At 32.9% G+C, this 22,953-nt stretch overlaps 1 protein-coding gene and 1 long non-coding RNA gene across 6 annotated transcripts in view; one reads left to right on the top strand and one right to left on the bottom strand.

The window, feature by feature from the left end:
- LOC121736415 (zinc finger protein 628-like) overlaps positions 1 to 22,953 on the bottom strand; it is a 99,825-nt gene that overhangs the window by 29,229 nt on the left and 47,643 nt on the right. For all 5 annotated transcript variants that reach the window (XM_042127591.1, XM_042127589.1, XM_042127590.1 and 2 more), the window contains exon 6: positions 2,222 to 2,453. In XM_042127591.1, coding sequence (XP_041983525.1) covers positions 2,222 to 2,453 — 232 coding nt within the window. The remainder of the gene's footprint in view (positions 1 to 2,221; positions 2,454 to 22,953) is intronic.
- LOC121736417 lies at positions 852 to 21,816 on the top strand. The gene is made up of 3 exons (XR_006037014.1): positions 852 to 863; positions 3,739 to 3,741; positions 21,733 to 21,816. It is a non-coding gene; the product is annotated as an uncharacterized LOC121736417 (long non-coding RNA).

Here is a 22,953-nt window from a genome sequence, read left to right as displayed (position 1 = left end):
GTGGAAAAACACGTGAATTTTTTTCTAAGCCACGTAGAATGTACGTTGCGTACGGCGCTCCGATTGGCCGCCGGGCCGCCCGGAGTTCACTATTGGATAATTTTTTTCCGCTTTTCACGTATACGGCCAGCGTCTATTTTTTTCGCGGAAACTCCGACCAATGGAACGAACGTAGTTTTAATTATAAAAGTTGTTCTAGTGTTTTTGTTGGATTGCAATGTAGAACCGGTCAATATGTTAGGCATTGAATAACTAGTTTTTAGCTTTAATTGTTTTTATGAACGAGACAGCTATATAGCGTTTAATTTAATTGTCTGTTATATAAACGCCTTCTATTTGTTTAAACACATTTTACGATGTAAAGTCTTTGCGTTTAAAAATATCACGAATTAAAAAATACTGGCATTAAAAAATAAGCGTTCCATTTTTGAATTTTCGAACGCAATTCGGCTGGCGCTGCAATCTGTTTTATAATGGGCGCGCAGGTTAAATTTGGAATTCTGTAGATACATCTCGTATGTTCTGATGAATGTGCACGTTCTTATGCAGTTTGTTGCAGCTTGTTATTTTAAAACTGAAATACTGGTTATTACATTCGAGTTTTCACGGAAAAAACGTACTCTCAGTTCGTAACTGAAACTGTTAATGAAAGCCTTACTCTATGTAGAGTTTATCTATACTTATAAAATTACATTCTGACTGACTGAGTGACTGATTCATCATCGCTGAGCAAAAACTGTAAAAGTTACAGCCATGAAATTTGGTGAGTAGGATTGTTTAATTAAGTAGACACCCACTAAGAAAGGAATTTTGAAAATTTTACCCCGAAGGGGGTGAAATAAGGGTTGAAAGTTTTAATGAAAGTCCGTCATTTCTTGAGTTAGAAACATGAAACTTTATTTTTGGGTTACTGATTAAAAATGAATGGATACGTATTAAGCGTTTTTGGAAATTCTACCCCCAAGGGGGTGAAATTGGGGTTGAAAGTTTGAATGAAATTCCCTTATTTCTTGAGTTAGAAACATGAAATTTTATGCTTGGGTTACTGATTAAAAATGATTGGATACGTGTTTAAGCGTTTCTGAAAATTCTACCCCCAAGGGGGTGAAATAGGGGTTGAAAGTTTAAATGAAAGTCCGTCATTTCTTAAGTTAGAAACATGAAAGTTTATTTTTGGACTGCTGATTAAAAATGAATGGATAGGTATTTAAGCGTATTTAGAAATTCTACCTCCAAGAGGGTGAAATTGGAGTTGAAAGTTTGAATGAAAGTCTGTCATTTCTTGAGTTAGAAACATGAAACTTTATTTTTGTGCTACTGATTAAAAATGAATGGATACGTATTTAAGTGTTTCTGGTAGGTAATTCTACCCCCAAGGGGGTCAAATTGGGGTAGAAAGTTTCAATGAAAGTCAGTCCGTCATTTCTTGAGTTAGAAACATGAAAGTTTATTGACGTTTGCGTTTGACGTTTGCTTAAATAGCTTAGTTTACGTTTTTACCATTTGTATAAGGAACCACAAAAACAAAAAGGAGAAAACTATCCATCTTTGTTATTATACTATGTTAACGCGGATGAAGTCGCGGGCAACAGCTAGAATTAAATAATTCAGGAATTGTCCTGTTTGTGAAGAAAGTATAATAGGTACTGTATTATTGAAGCCGCTTTTGGAAAACATATTTCTACCACGTAGCTTAGTTAAAATATAGAGTGAAATAATTATACAAAAGATTCAATAAAAATATTGCGTTTGTATGACGAATGTGAGAAGAAAATGTTTTCCTCTGATCAATTGATTCCCTAGAAACTATTTCTGTGGCTGTCTCATTTTCTATTCTACAAGTCTTCAGGTAAAGATTCCTTTAGAAGATAGGCTTCCCGGTGAACTTTGTGTCACTTTAAAGCCTTCCCTAGACTTCTACGAATATTTTAAGATTAAAATCAGCCCAATCCGTTTAGCCGTTTTCGAGTTTTGGCGCGACTTACACATTTGAAAATCCATTTTTATATATAAGAAGAAAACTAGCTGTCCCGCTGAACTTTGTGCCACTTTAAAACCCTCCCTGGACTTCTACGAATATTTTAAGACTAAAATCAGCTCAATCCGTTCAGCCATTTTCGAGTTTTGGCGTGACTAACACATTTGAAAATCCATTTTTATACATAAGATTTCCCTTATCAATCACCTGAGTAGAAACAGTTTCTACTAAGCTATCACTCACCAGTATGTAGTCTCGTATGCTGCTGTACGTGGCTAAGCTGCTTGAACCGGCGGTCGCAGTACGAGCACTTATAAGGCTTCTCGCCCGTATGCACTCGGATATGCTGGACGAGCTGGTGGTTCGAGCTGAACGACTTCAAGCACTGCTGGCACTGGTGCGGCTTGACTTCGCCCCCGAGCCCCCGCTGCAGGTCTCTCGCGTGCATCTGCATTGCGTTCTTGTGCATGAAGATCTGGAAGATGAGGTCGGTTAATAGCTCTGTACATGCAGGTTGGTGGAAGTTAAAGGTTAGGCTTTGCTGGGATTGAAGGCTATTTCGCTCTGAAGATAAAGGCTATTTTTGCTATGAAAAGGAAATTTTTGCTATGAAAAGGAAATTTTTTGCATTGATGTTAAATGTTCTCTGAACTATGCCAGTTTTTGCTTTTGGAAGGATATTCTTCCTTTGAAGTTATAGGCTATTTTTCTCCAAGGGGAATTTAGCCTGAAGTTGCAGGCTATTTTCTTTGAATTTCAAACTCATTCCACTCTGAAGTTAAAGGCTATATGTTGCTCAGGAAGTGTATTATATTTTGTTTTAATTATTATTAGATAGTCGCACTGAAGTAGATTTGTTTCTGCTATGAAAATATAAAGATGGAGTTAAAGTTGATAATTTTTTTTTGGGATACCCTTCCTCTATATTCATTAAAAAATACGCTAATTTTTAACTAGATGACTAACAACTAACAGTGAAGTGTGATAAATTTTACGCCCGTCGAAAATTTTCCGCCACTGACTTGTAATCAAGTGTTTGTCATCAACTCATCACCTTAAAAATTCAAATTTTATTTGCCTGGTTTAGAATATCTGAAATGAATAATTAATTTTTAAAATTATCTAATTTATCATTTTTCTGTTTCGTTTATTTTAACACTGCAAACTCGGCCAAATCAATGCATTACTTTTTGTTAATAAAATAATACGCTATTTAAATCGCATGAGTTATAAGGCGCGTATGTTTCATCCATAAAGTTAATATACATAGCGGAATAGAGAAACAAAGGCCTGAGCAAGAGAGATGTCACTATCAGTAACCCTGCGTGGTAAAAAGAGACGTGTGCGGTGTGATACATGACAGGCGCCAATCTTTTTTTGACATCCAGTCGGCACGTGTCACACGTTGACAATTTAATCTCATAGAAGTCATGTTTAATCATGCTTGTGTAAGTGTATACGAACACATATTTTTACACACAGATGAAACCAATTTCGGTTTCGTTTGACAGCTCGAGATTGTTGCTCTATTCCGCTAGGTATATTAACTTTATGGTTTCATCAAAATTGAAACAGTTTAAAAAACACGTGTACACCTCATTGCAAATAAAACCATACCGTGAGTATCGGACATTATGTGTAGCGACGGTGTTAAGTTTCACGCCGCTCCTATAATTTCAGCATGGCAAAGAAATTGCCTTCCACCCGTGAGTCAGATAAGGCGGAATTATAGGGACTTAAAATTATTTATTGCTGCTTAGTACGTTTCATACTCGCTTTATGTGGATCTTGTTGTTTTTGGTGAATGTAATTGAAAGTTCTTAACTATTATTGAGTTTAGATCCTACTTGGATGATATTTTACCGTTATTATCACTATTACCTACTTGATGACTATAAAAAAAGGTTTCTATCGATTGAAATGCCCACTTAAATTTCAACCGATTAGAATTTACACCTAAATTGAGTAGAACCATAATTATAGACATTCCTTCTGTTTTCTACATTCCATTTGCTTTCTTCTAAACATATTTCACAACGTTAAAGTTTTTTCCTTCATCAAAAGATGCCTCGAATAGATTCATAAATAAGGAGACGGGTTGTCATTAACAAAATAATATAATCGCAAAATCTATACTGTATGTATACCTTTGTATATTTATTGAAAACCCTTAGCTCCGCGATTGCAAAGAAACGACTTTAGACACGCAACCGTACAATGTAGGCCAACGAAATCTATACGTATAAATTTTATTACCATTAGAACCAGATATATCTTACCTCGATGCCGTGATATACACTATTTTAAGTATAATAAACTTTTAAAGCTATCAAGATTTTGTACAACTTTAATAGTCACCTGCTGCGTAATTATTTATCACTTTTTTATTAATAACACAAATATATTATTATGTTCATAAACAAATTAATCAACGAAATTAACGTTAAATTAATTTAAAACATACAAATAAATAAAAAATCCTACCTGTGGAAATAACGCATTGTGGAAAAAACTGTAACTCCACAAATCAATCGACATTGTAACAAACTATCGCGTTCCGTTGTTTCACTAAGACTAATGAAATATTAAGGAAAACATTTAATAAACATTGAAAAATATTTAAACCATTATCATCTTCCTGTAAACGTTTATTTTTCAGTGGAACAACAGGAAAACTGTATGATCTATTATTGGTAATGTCTGTGTTGAAAATAATATTTACTGCTATAATTAACGTTATAAAATATATTTTTTCCTTTGTTAAAACAACAGCTCAAACCTTTTTGTAAATGTTAACTAAATAAAAATAATTTAAAATCATAAAAAATATTTAAAATGAAATGGCACCACTTTATTTGCAACGCAGTGTAACTTTTCCACGCGTGTTAGAAAGTGGAACTAGACGTTTTGATCACGCAACGAAGAAATTGTAAAGAATTTATGCTTTTGATACGCCGGGGTCTAAGGTTCTAATCCCGGAAAATACAAACTGGATTTATTATGCAATCTAAGATACTGTTATTCGTTTTATCTTAAAATAAGTGTAAATGTTTCACCATGGCTAGTGGTAAGTGGTAACCGAGTACTGTGTTCTGTTAGTTTCAGTTTATAGTATTTTTGTTGGCTTTGAATAGGTGATCAGATCGTCGCGTCGCGCGTCTTTAGTATCATGGTACTTGATTCTTTAATGAACTATATTTTTTTACTATTTTTTATATTTTATAAACTTCAATGGAAATGCATTTATCCTTTCAAGTTTTAAATTTACATTCAAATTAAATCTTAAAATAACAATATAACAGAACATTTATGTTTTGTTTTCTGACTATATGTTTTGAACATATTAAATATAATGTACTTAACTAAAATTAATCCTGGGAAAATCCATTCACTAAACAGGATGTAAATTAAAACGGAAATCATCGCTAAACCGATTTAGATGAATTTCGGTACGGAGATACTTTAAGGGCGCGTATTATATCAAATTGCTTCTCTCTTCACACTCACGCCCGTCTTTCATAATAATATGAAAAAGGACGACGCGGAATCATTGCCAAGTAAGTGGGCAGTTACAGGTAGGGTATTCTTTTTTTTAAAGGATATCTATTAAGTTATTAAAAAAATATGTAACGTAATCGGTAATCCCTGCCTTATCTATAATGTAATTATACTAATAAGTTTCAAGCTTTATTTTAATGTATTACTCGAATACTAGCAGTTTAACGTGTTAATTATAGGTGATTTGGAAGCAACTTCGCAATTTTTTTCCATCGAGAAAATTGTATGCTATCGTGGTTTTGAGTAACATAGTCACTTGTGCTAGTCCTGAAATTTGCTGCATCTTAATTTAACATTCAGTTTTTCATTAATATTGATATTACAGACGATCAATGTAAAGCAATTTGATATAATACGCAAAAACTAATATTTTTGTAGTGGCTTTGAATGGGTTTCGATTACAAAAAAAGTAAATAACTATTTTGATGGCATAGAACAGAGAAAGATAGAGCCTAAATTTCAGCGCCATTAAAAAACAAGGTCGTTATTTCAAGGATGACAAGTTTTTTTTTAATTATTAGGCCGTGCTTTTAATAGTAACGACTGAAAAAGTATCAAAATGAATTATAAAAAGGTGGCCAATACATAACTTGCCCTCATTTTTATTTGAAGAGATCGATCGCTAAAAAAAAATGAATGAGCATTCCATTTTTAAATTGTTGCAGATAATGTTACTAGTAGTTATAATAATATATTATAGTTATTCTCTGATATATTTTAAGGGCGATATAACTGTGCTAAATACTAGATTTTCCTCATTACACATGTATAATGGTTCCATTATTTTATCTCCAATGTGGTTATTCTTTTTTTACCTAAATAGTACAACCGTGTGGTCCAATTTCTATAATGTACGTATTATTCTATTTTATTTGATTTTCAATTTATATCAAACCTTAAAAAAATAACTACTCACAAAAAAATCACATGCCACAAGACTGAAAGATGTGAACAAAACAGGCAATGTTTTTTTCTTCGTCTTACTTTTTACTTTCGTGTTTATAATAATTATAGATAGGAATCAATGTCTTTCAATACGTGATACCCCCATGGGACGTGCTTGAACAACCCTTCTAGTAATTAGCGACATAAAAAATTGAGCGCTTAGGCGTAAAAAAGCTATGAAATATGCACGGAACATAATTTTTGCTTTAATCGTTCCTCTGTTGCCGCCATTACGGATGTATTAAGAAAAACGACGGCCCATTACTTTTTAAATACAATATTTTTAAAACGGTGGCGATTTTTTTGTTTGTTTTTTTTTCTTATTAAGTAAGTATTTAATATTTTAGGTAAATAAGGATATTTTTAAATTTTAAATATTTTAAGTAAGAAACATTTGTCTTCAAATTTTCGTGTAGCGTGTCTGTTGCCAAGCTCCTACGAAACGGCTGGACCGATTTTGTTGAAACTTTATGTGGTTTTTGGGTAGGTCTGATAATAATCAGCAAATGTCTATTTTTCATGCCCGTAATAATGTCAACACCGGGTCATCTAGTTTACTTATTTATTTACCCCCGTAATACTACAAGATTGACCCAAATTCGGTCAATGTTAAAAATCTGACACAAAAACCCTCTTCCTTTATGCACGTAACGAAAATAAACACAAAAGAAATGAGTCAAGTTCACAAAAATGCGCCCAGTGTCAGCAGAGTGGGCCGGGTAAAAATACCGCGATACATCATCATCATCACCAACAACAACACTCTGGGAGTACCGGCAGAAATTAAAAAGAATCAGCAGAGAAGGAAGAAAGAATATAATATGTCTTGGGGGAAAGTCTACGTAGTTTTTTCGCGTTACGTCAAACCCAGCGGACATATCACAATTAACATTGAATTGACATAAACTGACCAAATGACGTTAATCTGCCTAGGAATCAATTTCCTTGATGGTAGGGTGGATAGGTGGCTCGTGGTGTAGGCCTCTCCTATGCCACGTTGGCGAACTACTCTTATCGTCTTACGAATGAAGATCAGAGGCAATGACGATACTAATATTGCTAATATAGTTTAAAAAAGCCCAAAAGGTTATTTGACTTATTTCTTTAAATTCTAATGAATCCAACGTTTCTATCGCTGATGGTCCCATAATTAATTAAACCTATTAAAGAACATATTGCACATATAAATATATTTGTTATTGTATTCTTTGTATGCATATTCATTATGTAAATGTATTTTTGAGTATATTTTAGTGTCATTGTTTAAGTTCGTAAGTCCAAGGCTCATCGTAAAGGAACTGATATACATGAGTAATGCTCACCTTGAACCGATAAAATAAAAATTGCCGCCCTCGGTATCAGTAATATAATATAAAAATATATTGTTATGACGCAAAACATACGTAGGAAGAACTTGAGGTAGGTTTTTAAAGTTTATACAAGTGATATTTTAAATAATTTATATCCAGACTACGTAAAAATACAAAAATAAAAATAAAAATATATCCAGTCACCCGGTCCGTGACATCATGAATAATAAAATATTGAAACTTCATTTTCTCAAAAGGCTTAGCAGCTACGGCGTAGTCGAGTAAAACACGTCAACCACCACTTAACTTGTGTCATTGAAACATTACCAAACCTTTAATTTCACCAAAATCGGTCTATCCCCCAAATTACGGTTTACACGGGAAGTGCTAACTTGCTAATTGTCACCACGACACCTGTTCGTGGGGATGTAATTGTATGGTATCACCACTATGCTACCCTAATACAAAGTCACCAGGGTAAAAATCAAACAAATCTTAGCTATTCCAGTTATCTGGCCTTTGTAAAAGCTATAATAGACATGTTCAACTTTCTTCGTTATAAAAGCCATCCTTTCCCAGGGCTTAAAGTATGTAAGTAAAAATAACTATTAAAATAGATTCAATAGTTTATATCATCAATCCCCAAGCGGCAGACGGCTGTCGCATAACAATTGAAAATCTATTGTGTCTGCGATTCCCACGATCGAGGTATATCTCGTAAAGAATCAACAGACAGCTGATAGACAAACCTTCTGTTAATTATTGTGTAGGCATATCACATGTTTAGTGGATAGTCCCTTCAAAATGAGTGTAGCAATAAAGGCTCTTTATTGTTCTGATTCGTATGTAGGCTAGATCGTGCGACTGAGACGACATGAGATCTCTGATCTGTTAAGATACGCCTACACTGTATTATTGTTTGACGCGACTGTCGCAAGTCGCGGCGATCCGCGACAAATCCCGTTAATTCTCAATATATTGTTTTCAGATGCAATCCATACTTCCATACTAATATTATAAATGCGAAAGTGTGTCTGTCTGTATGTTACCACTTCACGCGCGAACCGCTGAACCGATTTTGCTGAAATACTAATATTATAAATGCGAAAGTGTGTCTGTCTGTCTGTCCGTCTGTCTGTCTGTCTGTTACTTCATCACGCTCAAACCGCTGAACCGATTTTGCTGAAATTTGGTATGGAGATACTTTGAGTCCCGGGAAAGGACATAGGATACTTTTTATCCCGAAAAAATGTACGGTTCCCGCGCGATTAACAAGTTTTGGCGCAACGGAGTTGCGGGCGTCATCTAGTAAAAAATATATAAAAATTAAACTACCTACGTCACAACTCATAAGTCACAAGTTCGATATTTAAAATAGTAGAGGTCAAAGCATAAATAAATCCGAATTCAAATGATGAGCACAACTGGGGCATTCAATTTTTAAATATACTTTGTGAGTTTATTTTTATTTTTTTAAAGTTTGTTCTTTTTAATTTTCAGGCTATGTTTTTTTTTTTTTTATAAAGAGATAGCAAAATGTCTCGTTTTTAAAGTAAAGAAACTGGAGAGAAAACTCTACTTTAATTCTATTTCGTGCTTTAGATTAAACTTGAGTTAGTATTTTTAGATGCAGGAGTGTACCGTAATAATATCATGTCAATAAAAAATATTAATTTTCAAGTACCTCATATTTAGTTCTTCGAGACATAATTAAAGTTACACAAGTATAATATTATATAGTCAGATTTTTGAACGCGCGACTATGACAACGATACTTAGATACTATCTTACGAGTACTCTGACTGATTAGACTCAGTTGGTGAAATGAAGTCGAAAATTAAATATTTCCTTCCAGCGGGGCTAAAATGGTCACATTTAGCAATTCCTCTCAATCAATTCAACAAATGAATTGTCAAAACTGTCAAACTGACAAAATATGTCAAATTAGTACAAATTACTACAGTGCGACAAGGTTAAATATGAACGTGGGCGGTGGCGCTGCTCGTAAAGGAGAACTGTCAAAAATGACGTTTTTGTATGGTGGCAGCGTTAGTTCCTTTTTTCCCCACGTTCATTTAAAGACTTGTCGAGATGTAGACATGAATTGCAAGCAGACTTGCATTTTGCGATTTAAAAAAATGAATCATATTATGATTCTCAGTGTGATTCTCCAAAGCGACCATTTTAGTCCCGCTGATTTTCATCGATTTATCTTCGTTCCTGACACATTTACCTTCTGAACTATTCTTTCCTTCCATTTCCATGAAAAAAGTCCCGTTGTACGAAAACATGCTATGACTGCGTGATGTCATACATGTATAAAAAGCGCTCCGACACTGACCTATGTCAACACTGCGCGCGTGTGCGTGTTTCTGTGTGTGTGTACAGAGAAATGAACCGGGAATTTGCATTTAAAATGTATCAGACGTGTTTTTCTTTGAATTATGTAAAAAAATCTGAATTCCAACACTGACCTATGTCAAGATTAAATCTATGGATAATATTTTCGTGACGAATTATGCATACAAAAGTGTATTTTGTTTTAGGTTGTTGAACCGTTTTAGAATACGGCTTGAAAAACCTCTAGGTTTCACCTTTGTTGCCTTTAATTACCTAGTATTAGACTTTCACTCCATTTACTAAAGCAGGTTTGGGATTGGCGAAGTATTGACGATAATGCTTTTAGCATTTTTGTGTATAAGAGTCAATTTACAATGCAACGTGACGTTGCAATGCGATGCATTTTCAAAGGAAAATCCTTTGAAAATGCATCGCATTGCCAACTTTATTTATTACTCGAGAAGATACCCATTGAATTGACAGACTTATAAAGTCGCACTGCGTATTCTAAATTTGAATGGCTCATTTAAATGCATTGGCTAGCCACGTTGTAATGTGAGCTGACCCTTACTCGCATTACGTAGTGTGTACTAGTGACAGTACATTTAGATAACCTCATTTCTTTCACGATAGTAAACACACACACACACATACACACGGATATAAAAGTTAACATACACTGTAATGGTATGGTCACCATGTTTCATTTGAAATTTGGGACGTAACTAATAATAGATAAAAATGTAACTTTTAGACACTAAAGTTTAGATATTAGGGGATCAATAAGAAATATATAATTAATATAACGCAAGATTCTTATTACTTCTTGTTACTTCTTATGTTTAAACTAATAAACATACAACAAATTATCATGACAAATAAATATGGACTTTAATTTTAAAAAGTTAATTTTTTCTTGTATTTTTGACAGATATGACTAAAATTATTATTATTTTGTAAATACTACTAAATATAGAGCAGAACTATGTGATAAATAAAGTTTTATTAAGTTAGTCCTGTTTGTCCACGATAAGACAGTGACGATGGTCACTACAATTGCACTAACTCAATGAAAATGTGCTTCAAATGCAATCTTGAAAACTTGCGCTAAAGTAAAATACGTTCACAGCAATTTATCTTCTATCACGACGCACGTAAGTCTATAATTGTGTCATATATTTATGAATAGAGAAAGAATTGGCAATATCCGCGAACGTGAAATGCTTGTGACACAAGTTTTGATGTGGCGAGTTATTGTGTGATGCGATATCGTGCCTTATTCTATTGCTGTTGGGGGTGAGAACGGCGTGCATTGTTTGCAGGGGACTGGTAAATAATAAAGTGGCATAGGGAGCGATGATGCAACTGTTTACTGGGGAAATGACGGCCGCATAAGAATTTTTATTAAATTATGCAATAGACCTATTTTAGATCAGGAAATTGACTCTTCATATTGAATAATAAACAGCATAAGCAAAATAAATATTTTGTTAACAAAACTGCATGAATAATATTTAGATTATTCGCTATTTTTATTAAAGTAGAATTACGGAAGTTTTCATTATTATCTCCTATGGAGTGTAGATGAAGGAGAACTATCTCTGTATGTAAAGTGTCCGCTGAAATGCGTTAAATTAGGGTGGTGCTACAGTAGCAACAGGGTAAATTTTAAATCATTTAGCAGCTTTTATTTCAGCTATTTTAGGTTATATTTTTCAAAATATATTGGTATTTGGTATTAACCCAGTAATTCTGTGATTCGGCTATTCGGCTAACTTCAATTTATATTTTGTCACCAACGGCTACATTCATTCCATACCCTTTGCTGCAGCTAGCGCCACTCTTGGAGGATTTTTCAACTGTTATTTACTGCGTACAGCTGGACACTTTTTCAAATATCCCCCATATAAGATAGTTCTCCTCCATCTACCCTCCATATTATCTCCTAAGCCTTTAGTAAATAGCGTTAAGAAGAATATTATTATAGAATTATAATCACCATATGCAATCGAGATGCATACATCTTTAGATCTTAAAAAAAATATAACTCAAAATTTAACCTCTACCTAAATCCAAAAACCCAACCCCTAAAAAGTTACATAATATTAAACATCCTCAATAGTAATTAAAATAAAAACATTTTGGGTGAAAAAAATATTTTTTAAAATTGAACCCCCAACAAGCTCTACAAATTAGGCACGTATAACGGTATTTTTTGTACGAAACAACAGGCAAACTCTGTAAAAATATCTGGCTTAACGAAATAAGATCGAACCGACCAGTTCTATAGCTAATTGGTCGGTTTATCCTATATGGATCAGGTAATAGACCAATTATAGGCGGAACTTTCATCTTTGTTGTCGCTATCCCGCTGAGATGACTGACATTTTTGATATTTGCTCATGACTGTTAACCACTATAATAATTTAGTAACTTTTCTATAGAATTACTATAGTAGTAGAGAGAAGAAATTAGTAATATAGTAGAGGGTAGAAAAATATATTTTTAAATTCCCCCCCAAAACTTTCCAAAATAGGTACGTAAAACGGTATTTTCTGTAAAAATCAAAGAGTAAATATTATTATATTAATTTAAGTTACTGGGTAGTTAAAGAATAAAGTATATATAACAATACAATAATATAGTAAATAATTAAGCATAAGTCATTTGAAGAAAAAAAGCTAACTCTGCTCTTGCTGCTTCGTGATTTTTTTTTTGTTTTAATATAAAAAAAAAATTATATTAAAACTAACTAACTAAAATTATTCTTTTACTAAGCATGTATACAAGTACTTGTTAATACGGCCAACATTTCTGTCATCCCGATAAAATTTTATTATTTTTAAGAAAATTTTGTGATAGAGGTTGAATTTTCAAAGCAGTACAACATCTAAATATAATGAAGAAGGAGCAAATAATATTATTCTGGTAAGTGTCAATAGGTACAACAAATTGAATAAACATAAGAATTATAAATATTTAATTAAAAGTAGTGGACAGGTCATCGACCGAGCCCTATCGCCCTTTGTCGTCTTATCAGTAGCCCTGAAGGTGCATAGCCCCTCAAGACAGACATAGAGCCTATAAATAGTTTGGCAATAAAAATATAAATAAGTCAAACAAAGTAAGAAAGAAAAAAAGAAAAAAAATTGGGCACTGCGGTTTGGTATGTAAAAAAGAAAAAAATACATTTTTTGGGTATAATTTTTTATCTCGATGCCAATTCAGTTGTCACAACATCGTACTAAAAAGAAAAAATAAAGTTTTTAATCGTACAAAATATGGATGAGATTTTTAGAATAAATATCAAAGAGTGTTTATCTCAAAATATGGTAATAATATTGTCCATGGTCAGTTCTTTCTTCGGCGCATTTTAATTTCAAAACGGGTAACGTTCATACAGTATTCATGCGCGTGCGCAGGTCACGATCAAACCGGCGCATTTTTACATCCATTACCTCACAATCACCGATTTTACTCGAAATCAATAATTAACGATTGTATGCTAATGATCGACGAAAGAAAATTATATTTGGAATAATTTTACGCGTCAAAGCAAAGGAATTATTTGTTCCTATCGGTCTTTATATAGAAGGTAGCGCTATAAAAGAGCAGTGTTGCACGGCGGTCCACGTGTTGGGCCATAATAAAAATAAATGGGAGTCTGCGCGAAACGAGAGAGGTCGCTCACCTCCCTAACCTAAGACAAGAGTTGGTACGCATCACACACACAACCGCACACACACACCCATACGCACGCGCACATGCAAAACCAGCGCGTGCGCCGAACAAGTTTAGACAAACGGAAGAAATATTATTTCTCTTTTGCGCGGTGCTTGCGAAATATGAGCGCATTTCTTTATTTTTAGCATTTTTTTAAGTTACAAAAATATTTGTTTTACAAATACTATTGTAATTGTAATGTAAATCGATAACGCTTACGTGTGTAATGTAATCGCCGAGTCACGTATGTAATATTGTAAAAATGCGATACCGTTCGCGAGCGTTGCACTCTATTTTTTTAGTGTGCGTGCGGAGACTTGACCTACCACAAGAATGTGTTACGTAATTTTTTTTCTTTATATCTTTATAGTGTTAATGGTCACTTTTAATTCTTACGTACGGGCATTCCTCGTTTTATCTTGCATTGAAGATGTTTTTTTGTAGAAAGACCGCGTTTTTTGCACTTAACTTCTCGAGTTTTTTTCTTTGTGGGCTTTTGACGCTTTTAAGTCTTACTTTTCAATGCTATTCTTGGCTATAGATGATTTATTTAAAAGAAAACATATTTAAACATAGTTTAGTTGCATTAAAAAAATACAAAATAGACTAAAACTTACCAAAAATTGTGATGTCCATTAATTACCGGGTATTTATCACATTATTTAAAATAGCTTTTAAAATTTTTTATTTATTATCAGCTAAAAAAATCAAACTGTCAAAAACAAATTGAAAGTTGCTTACTTTAGGCTCTAGATATCGTGAGACACTGTTCCTAATAAGCGCCGAAGACTTTATGAATCGGTTCCTTAAAATTTAGCCTGAATTAGACAGATATAAAAAGCTATAGCCTGTTGTCTAATTTAGCCTGACCTTTCATGACCTCGCTGACCTTTGTCACCCTCTAGGGCTCATCACAGATATTATATTTTTATTTCCTCACAGACTTCCCCAACCTTGAAAATGATATTATATTTAGTGCACCTATTTTAGGCTAATATATTCTAAAAGTAGCAGGGTAAATTATTTTTAGGCATTTATATTTTAGTATTTAAGGAGACAGTTTTAGGTACATACCTATTTGTGGGATTATCCTAAAAGTAGTCATCAGATAAAATTATTTTAGGGACAAATTATTTTAGGGCTAAATTATGAATTTCACCCCTTCTTTCTAAAAACATCTTCAACAAAAAATCGACTTTAGCTCCAGGGATATAATTATAATATTTTAATTTATTTGCCTTACTTGTTTTGACTACGCTTATTTTTAATTACCTACTATATTCTTCAGCTATATTTTGTCGAAAGTCACCGACTCAATATTATTAAATATGTAAAAAATAAGATTTTCTGAGAAAGTTTTTATTTTATACTTCATGAAGTCAAGAGCTGTGTTTTTACTTGACTTGACTTGATTATGACAAAAATACAGCCAATATAAATCATAAAGTTAATATACCTAGCGGAATAGAGCAACAATCTCAAGCTGTCAAACGAAACCAAAATTGGTTTTCATCTGTGTGAAAAATATGTGTACGTATACACTTACACAAGTATGATTGAACATGAATTCTATGATATTAAATTGTCAACGTGAGGCACGTGCCGACTGGACGTCAAAAAAGAGTGCCGCTGTCATGTATCACACGTCTCTTTTTACCACGCAGTGTTACTGATAGTGACATCTCTCTTGCTCAGGCCTTTGTTTCTCTATTCTGCTAGGTATATTAACTTTATGGACAGTACTACCTAGATAAGTAATATGGAGTTTACTTACGTCAAAATATTAATTAAATTAAACATTTTCATTAGTTTCATCACATTCGTTTCAGAGTGTTAATGATTGATATAGTTCAACAACACATATGTTTTCAAATACATATTGCAATACAATATGTAAATAAATATGTAATTTGAAACGCGACTCTGGAGGTCTAGCTCTGAGTTAGATAAACTACACCTAGACATTCTTTCTAAGATAAGACACAGAATACATATTATTAGTAGGTACGATAAGATAGAGGTTAGGCTGAAAATAGATATAAAAAGATAGAATGGAATTGAAAAAAAGAATAATGATGGGGATCTCTATCATAAGCTCTATGTAAGTAGAATAAACCAGTTTTTAATGTTCGATATATTTTTTACCATTGGAAATTATTGCAAGTTAATATACGTAGGTTTTACGTTTATGTACGTAGGTACTATAATTCTATTTATCGCGCAAAATCGTAGCTCTTCTGAGAAAAAAAATCTTATTCTTTGCCTAGACTCGCAGAATCTTCACACCTGTATAGTTCAAATATGTAGAGTTAAAAATAGTGAAATATGCTAAAATACAAAGGTTTAATAATAATAAATAGGAGAATGTGGAAAAAACGGGGGAAATTATTTGAAAGGGCTTATCTCGTAAACTACTGGAGCAATTTTTATGTTATTTGGCACAGACTTATCTGTAGACCACGTCACAGAATATATACGAGTATTAGTAGTACCAAACCACGTGAAGGATCACAGGCTATCGATTTTAATCATTTTTTCAGTGGCTATATATTTTATGCCCGTGCGACGCTGGGGCGGGTCGCTAGTAAAATATATATAAAATATATTTATGAATGGCTTTAGCCCATAAAAATATTAGTAAATGTGTTACTGTAATAAAATATGTATACTAAAGTATTCAATATCTAAAGATGAAAATATAAGACGTCCTAGTTTGAAAACATAATATATTATGGTCACAAAAAAAACAGTAATTTTACGAATTACAATTTTATGAAAAATTAAAAGCCTGATATTATCTTAAGTATAAAGTAACTAAATACTAAATAGACAATCATTGCATGTTTTTCATGTCAAAGTCTTCATTAAATTAAAGTTAAGTAATCGTTAAGAGTGCAGCCGTTAGTATCTAGGTAGGCGCTAAATAGGAAATGGTTCTCAGACTATCATTTTGTCGGCCTTTGTTATCTCTGTCTCATTTTAAAATAAATTATTACACAACAAAACAGTTTTTCTGTGCCAAAACTCTATTTTCACTCGACTAAAACAAGGAATTGAAATTCAAGTTCCAAATTTGAAAAATTAAAAAAGCACTACGTGGTAAGTTATTAAAAGAAGCAATACCGTACCTATATAAGTCAATTTTGTGCTTTTATGTATTCTACCAGAATCTGATGGCAAAAAGTGAGAAAATAAATTAACTCTAGCAAAACCAGGGTAATCGGAATAAAACATTTTGATCCTTTTTTTCTACAGCGGCTTATTCTGTATGCTAAACATGCAAATGTAAGAATTTATCCAATGATAAAGGATATTTTTTTGAAAATCTGCTGTCAAAAATTGCTATCAGAGTCTGGTAGACCTAATAGAATATCAATACACTAATGCCGGTTCTATATTTTCATAGAAAATTAAAAAAATGATAAATCAAATAATTAAAAAAAAACTTGTGAAGTTATTTATCTAACCGCACAACTTTTAACTGCATAAGTTAACATAACTTCTTACGACGTTGACTGAAGAAAAAACACTTAGGCGAGGCAAAAAAGTTAAAATGTCACTGTCTGACATTTTCTTCTGCCCTTATGACCTACATTCACTGTCTTAGTACTTGTATCAAAGGTATATCTACAAAGTATAATATCTATGGTCAAAGTAGGAGAATGAATTAAAAAATCAAATTTAGGTTATTCCGCTAATCTTGATACTTTAAAAAATCTGCATTATTATTTTTTTAGCGCCAAATAGAAAATATATAACAATAACCTGCATGGAGTCTCGTCCGCCTCGCGCATCGCAAATCACAACACAGCACAACACAAAAAGTATGTCTGTTATCTTCAAAATGTATTTTTCAAATGTCGGTGTGCAGCAAAAAAGTGCAGTCGCCACTCTCCGCGCTCGTAGGCGTTCTGTTTTAAGTACTATAGTTGTAGAAGTCCGTAATGCACTTATGTGTACGTTTTTTATTATATCCGAGGTTCCGCGAGGTCTTGATACTCGCTTACGTAACTGCTGATGTGATTTCTTCGTAAGCGCAAGTTCGGAGAAGCGTTGTTTATGCCAAATTGTATTTTAATACGGTTTCGATACACTTTTTTGTATCTTAACTCGAAATATTACTTTGAAAGTTTTACATTTACGTTTATTTCTAAATCGATGAAAATTCATAATCTGTAAAGTGATTCCTAGCGAATTCGAGCTGTGAATAAACGATTACTATCTACAAGCTACATCTAATATGCAAATTTAAAACACTTAACATACGAAAAATGTAAGAATTGCAAAGCTTTAAACTTACGGAGCTTAAAACGTATTTTAAGCTTAATTTCACAGGGAACCCTAATATAGCGAAATATGTCAAAAGATAAAAACTGCACGTATCAAGACTAATGTAGTCGCGGCTGATAGTGCGACAAGGACGGAACATCGTCTGTCTTACTCACTTTTTTCCTGAGGTTTTTATACGGCTCCTTATACGAAGAGCTCTTTCAGAATTTTTTTACTACTAGGTGGTCTTAGCAATTTATGCCGAGTACCAACAATCTGAAAATATTACGGTTTTAGCTAGTAAGCATACTATCTACTGATATCAAAATGCGAAAATGTGGCTTCCTGAGAAAACTGCTAAACCAAATTTTGTGAAATTCGGCACTTTGAGTCCTGAAAATGGACATATGATAGATAGTACATTGCCCTAAAACAGCGGCACAATATGAATTTTGGCAACGTCTGCTTTTTAGATCATTACGTATTTTAAGATTTTTGAGGCTGATTTTGGTTATATTTATAAGTGACAGTACCTATCAGCCACCCAGCTGTTGCTGTTTGACAGCCGAATCATCAGTCATTTAACTAAATGCCCGCTATCAGTGCAGGAGTCAGGAATTACCTAGTTACTATCATTTATCTGCAGGCTGTCATTACTTGACCCCGTTATTTCAGTGTTTTAACGCTCGGCTGGTCTAAGTACTAAACTTAAGACCTAAGAACTGTTTTTTTAGAGTCCGTGTGGACATACACACGTGGTTATTAAATTGTTACACGGTCGGTGGTTCGATAAATTAATTTGTTTTCTTTTTTTACTTTTTATAACCAAAGACATGATTAATAATTGCAGGATGTTTATTTAGTTGTGGTTGACAAAGTTGCCACCGTAAAATTTGAGCTTTTGAAAAGTGTAGCAAAAGGCTTTATGCGTACAGCAGCCTTATCTAATGTACTTTTAATTTGTAATACTTTGAGTCCCGGAAAAGGAGAAAGTAGCAGAAGGTCCTATCTATGTTTTTAATGTGGCAAAATGTACAGTTACGCGCGATAAGCAATTTGGTCACAACAAAAAAGTGGCAATAGTGTCAAATAATATAAAAAAAAAAAATTAAGTAAAAGAAAATATACGCCACTTAAAAAATACCGAAAAAATAAAAATGTAACATCAAAATTGCTTCTGATTTTGAAATATTTTATTTTCCTCAAATGACATTTATGAAAACGAGAGAATTAGGCGAACGCGAGCAAGGAGGTAAGAATGGCGTTCGTTAGTCAGTTTTAATTTCGGCTAATTTTTATCTCTCGACGTCGCCTTTTTTACACGGACCATTTGCTACTTCATAGTGCGATTTAATCTTGATACTTTAATTTTTATATTTTTTGCTGATAATTTAGTTGACAGAAAAAATCTACATAACATAGTATAATGAACAAAAAGGTTACGCAATCGTAAATTAAAAACCCCTTAATAATGTAAACGAATTATAATTTGTTTAGTCGACGTTTTGTGTGAAATAAAATATGCTATTTAAATTAGTCGAAATGTTACATTTCTTGGAACTTTTATTCCTATAAAGTTAAAAGTTTCAATTACCTAAGGTAAGTAGGTACATTTCCAAAGCCTTATATCACGAATATAATAATTACATAATATTTTAAAATCATCAAGAAATCAAAGTATTCCTACTTAATCCCTTTATTTGGTCACAAAAAAATGTTTCATCCAGTATCAAAACCACTCGACCCCGGCTGCTGTATAAATCTAATTTTTGCGAGTTTTTCTCTTATTGCCCACTCCTGGGGGTGATGTTTTCCCGCCAATTTGCTCGTGAAAAAACCTTAAACGCCTGTCATGTCCGTTTTTAATATAATTTTTATTTAACTAGTTTTGTTCTTTTAAACCCCAGAGAGTGATTAGTATTTTTTTATTAGGATATTTTAGCAACATAATATTTTTGTTCTATTATAACCTCATTTTTTATGAATTTAGCATATTTTTGCTTAAGCTTATTCCACAAATAGATAGTATTCAACGCAGACGGAGTCGCGGGTAAAATATACTATAATATCTGACTATATCACTATATTATGTCAAGCGCTGACATATTCTATGTCTAGTCAATAAATAAAGTTGTTCTGTGACAAATTTGGTAACAGTGAACATACAATAATAAATATCGATTTGAAAGAACTAAAATTGACTGTTGCGATCATAAACTAAAATTCTCGTTTCTAAATCATGAAAACTTGACCGAATCCGTCCATACAAATATTATAAATCCGAAAATGTGTCTATCTGTGACCTCTTTATTTCCAAACCGCTGAACCGATTTTGCTGCAATTTGGTATGAAGACACTTTGAGTCCCGATAAAGGACATAGGATACTTTTTATCCCGGAAAATCTGGTTTCCGCGCAATAAACGTTTTTTAGCGTAACGGAATTACGGGCGGCATCTACTATGAGTTATGACATATCTTAGTACTATAGGACAACATAATATCTTGATACTTGACGTAAGTAATGTCAGTAGACACATATAACCATTACTAACTCGGCGACTAATATGTTAAGTCGTCGTAAATACCGTTTATGCGATAATTATAAGAGAAACTTTATTTTCTAGCAGTTATTTCCTTACTGTGATTTTTATAATGTATTTGGAAGTAAGGATTTTTCGTAAAAAGTAGAAATTTGTTTATCTTGGCTCTTTTATATTAAAATAGCTTTATGCTAATATTGTAGAAGTAGGTATGAAATAATACATGCTTATTAATAATTGACGAAATTGGCAAAAAATATATCAAAAACCAAATTTAACTTAAAAAGAGGTTTCCGAAAAGAGGTTTTCGCTAAAAGTGTTACGTTAATAAAAACAAACTCCAGAATCCACAAAGAGGTTTGCATTAAGTTTATAGTCGAAGTCTTTTTCGCCATAACTCAACTTTTTTGGGACGAAACTTGCAAAATTTATTTCGTAATTAGCGGTAGACACTTTAACTCGGGACATTATTAGAAAACTTTCTTATCGCCCGTAAAAATTACGCTTTTTTACACCTGATACTCGCCTTTTAACGAGTAATTTTCATCGAAATTATTAATATTTACTTAATGTTATAAAGCTGAAGTGACGGTTTTGAACGCAACTCTTGCTTGCGATTTTTATGTAATTTGGCGCAGATGTCGGCCACGGGAAGGGACAAAAGCTACTTTTTTTAAAGGAAAATGAACGATATCCGTGGAATTCCTAATATACGCGGACGGAGCCGCGCGAAACGTGTATCCGTAAAAATGTTAGAGTATATATATTAAATAAACGCTCTGATTCATGAAAAAAGTTTTCAATAATGAATTTTTATCGAAAGAGGGCAATTGAAACAGGTTAAAAAGGTTTATATGTCAAGGCTACTTAAACTTTTCTGTAGGTACGTCATCTTTATGATTGATAATATTATAAGTTATTTTAATTTTATTATAATTCATTTAACATAACGTTATTTAAAAGCTACATTTTGAAGCAATCACACTTTTCTTCGATGTTGCAAAATATTATAAGTATATTATAATATATTATTTCTTGAAGAACGATTTCTAACAAATTAATAATTAGACTTCGAATAATAAAAACTAAGTAAACGTGTCTCCCATACTTTAACCTTTTTGAATTTGGTTCCTTTTCGCACACTAAAATATGAAAAAAGCTACAAAACACTAACACTCACACTAGCGAAATAAAGCCGTTGACATTAATAATTGTCATTTCTATAAATACACAAAATTGTGTACGGAATACATGCATAAAGTCAACGATATCAAAATACTCATAAAGTATGCAGTAGGCATGTATTCGGGTCTCATTTTGTAGATTCGCGGACCAAATTTTTGACACAGTTGTTTTTCCTTAGTTTTTATTATTCGTAGTATTTAGATGGGTTTTAGTGAAACCATAATATGCACCATATAAGTGAATTTTAATTTGTGGTAAAAAAATTAACGGTCAAATGTACAAGCTAGTTAACCCGGCTACATTTTTTTGCCAAACATGTTATTTTTTGGGTATGAAAAATAGACATTGGTCGATTTTCAGCACCCACTGAATAATCATATAAAATTTCAACACAACCGGTCCAGCCTTTCTTGGCAAGTGGCAACAAACATCCACAACCAGTCCAGTCATTTTTGGCAACAAACACCTCGCGAATTTTATATATATTAGAAGAATGAAAGAAAACCTTATTATAAAATGTGAACGGGTTGAATCCAGGCAAGAAAATACCAGTTACGGTCAGAACGTCCCGAACCTATTAAGTTTAAAAGCCTCTCGGTCATAAAACAACTTTTTTTAAAACGTCCCTCCATTTTTCCCCGCCCGGACACTTTTCATAATTACCGGCACCCTTACAAGATGTTGCAGTCAAACCTGGTTAAAACACAATTACCGTCTAGTCATTTCTAAGCGATATTTTATGTCGGAACATTAATTAGTTGGCTGCCGATATTCTTTGAAGTTTTTCTATTAGTTTCAACTTATTGTAAACGTTTGATTTATACGTTACACTAGCTATGGTGATATGTTCTACATCTTTACTTTATAAACAAGAAAAGGTAGTTTGTTTGTAGCTGAAACTACTGTGCTGATTTTGATGAATTTTGCCATAGAGATAAATAAACGTAGATAACGAAGAGAATATAATTATAATAGTTTTTATTCCGAAAAAATTGTTGAATTATAAACGAAATGGTAACACCTTATAGTGGGTTAACCTAGCAATGACATTTTGCGTTTCTTTCAAAACTTTAATACATAAAACACGGTTGTATTGCATTGTAT

The sequence above is a fragment of the Aricia agestis genome, chromosome 19 (genome assembly GCF_905147365.1).
Source record: "Aricia agestis chromosome 19, ilAriAges1.1, whole genome shotgun sequence".
NCBI classification, from domain to species: Eukaryota; Metazoa; Arthropoda; class Insecta; order Lepidoptera; family Lycaenidae; genus Aricia; species Aricia agestis.
The sequence above is the reverse complement of the archived record's forward strand: the minus strand, read 5'-3'. Positions and strand labels throughout refer to the sequence as shown.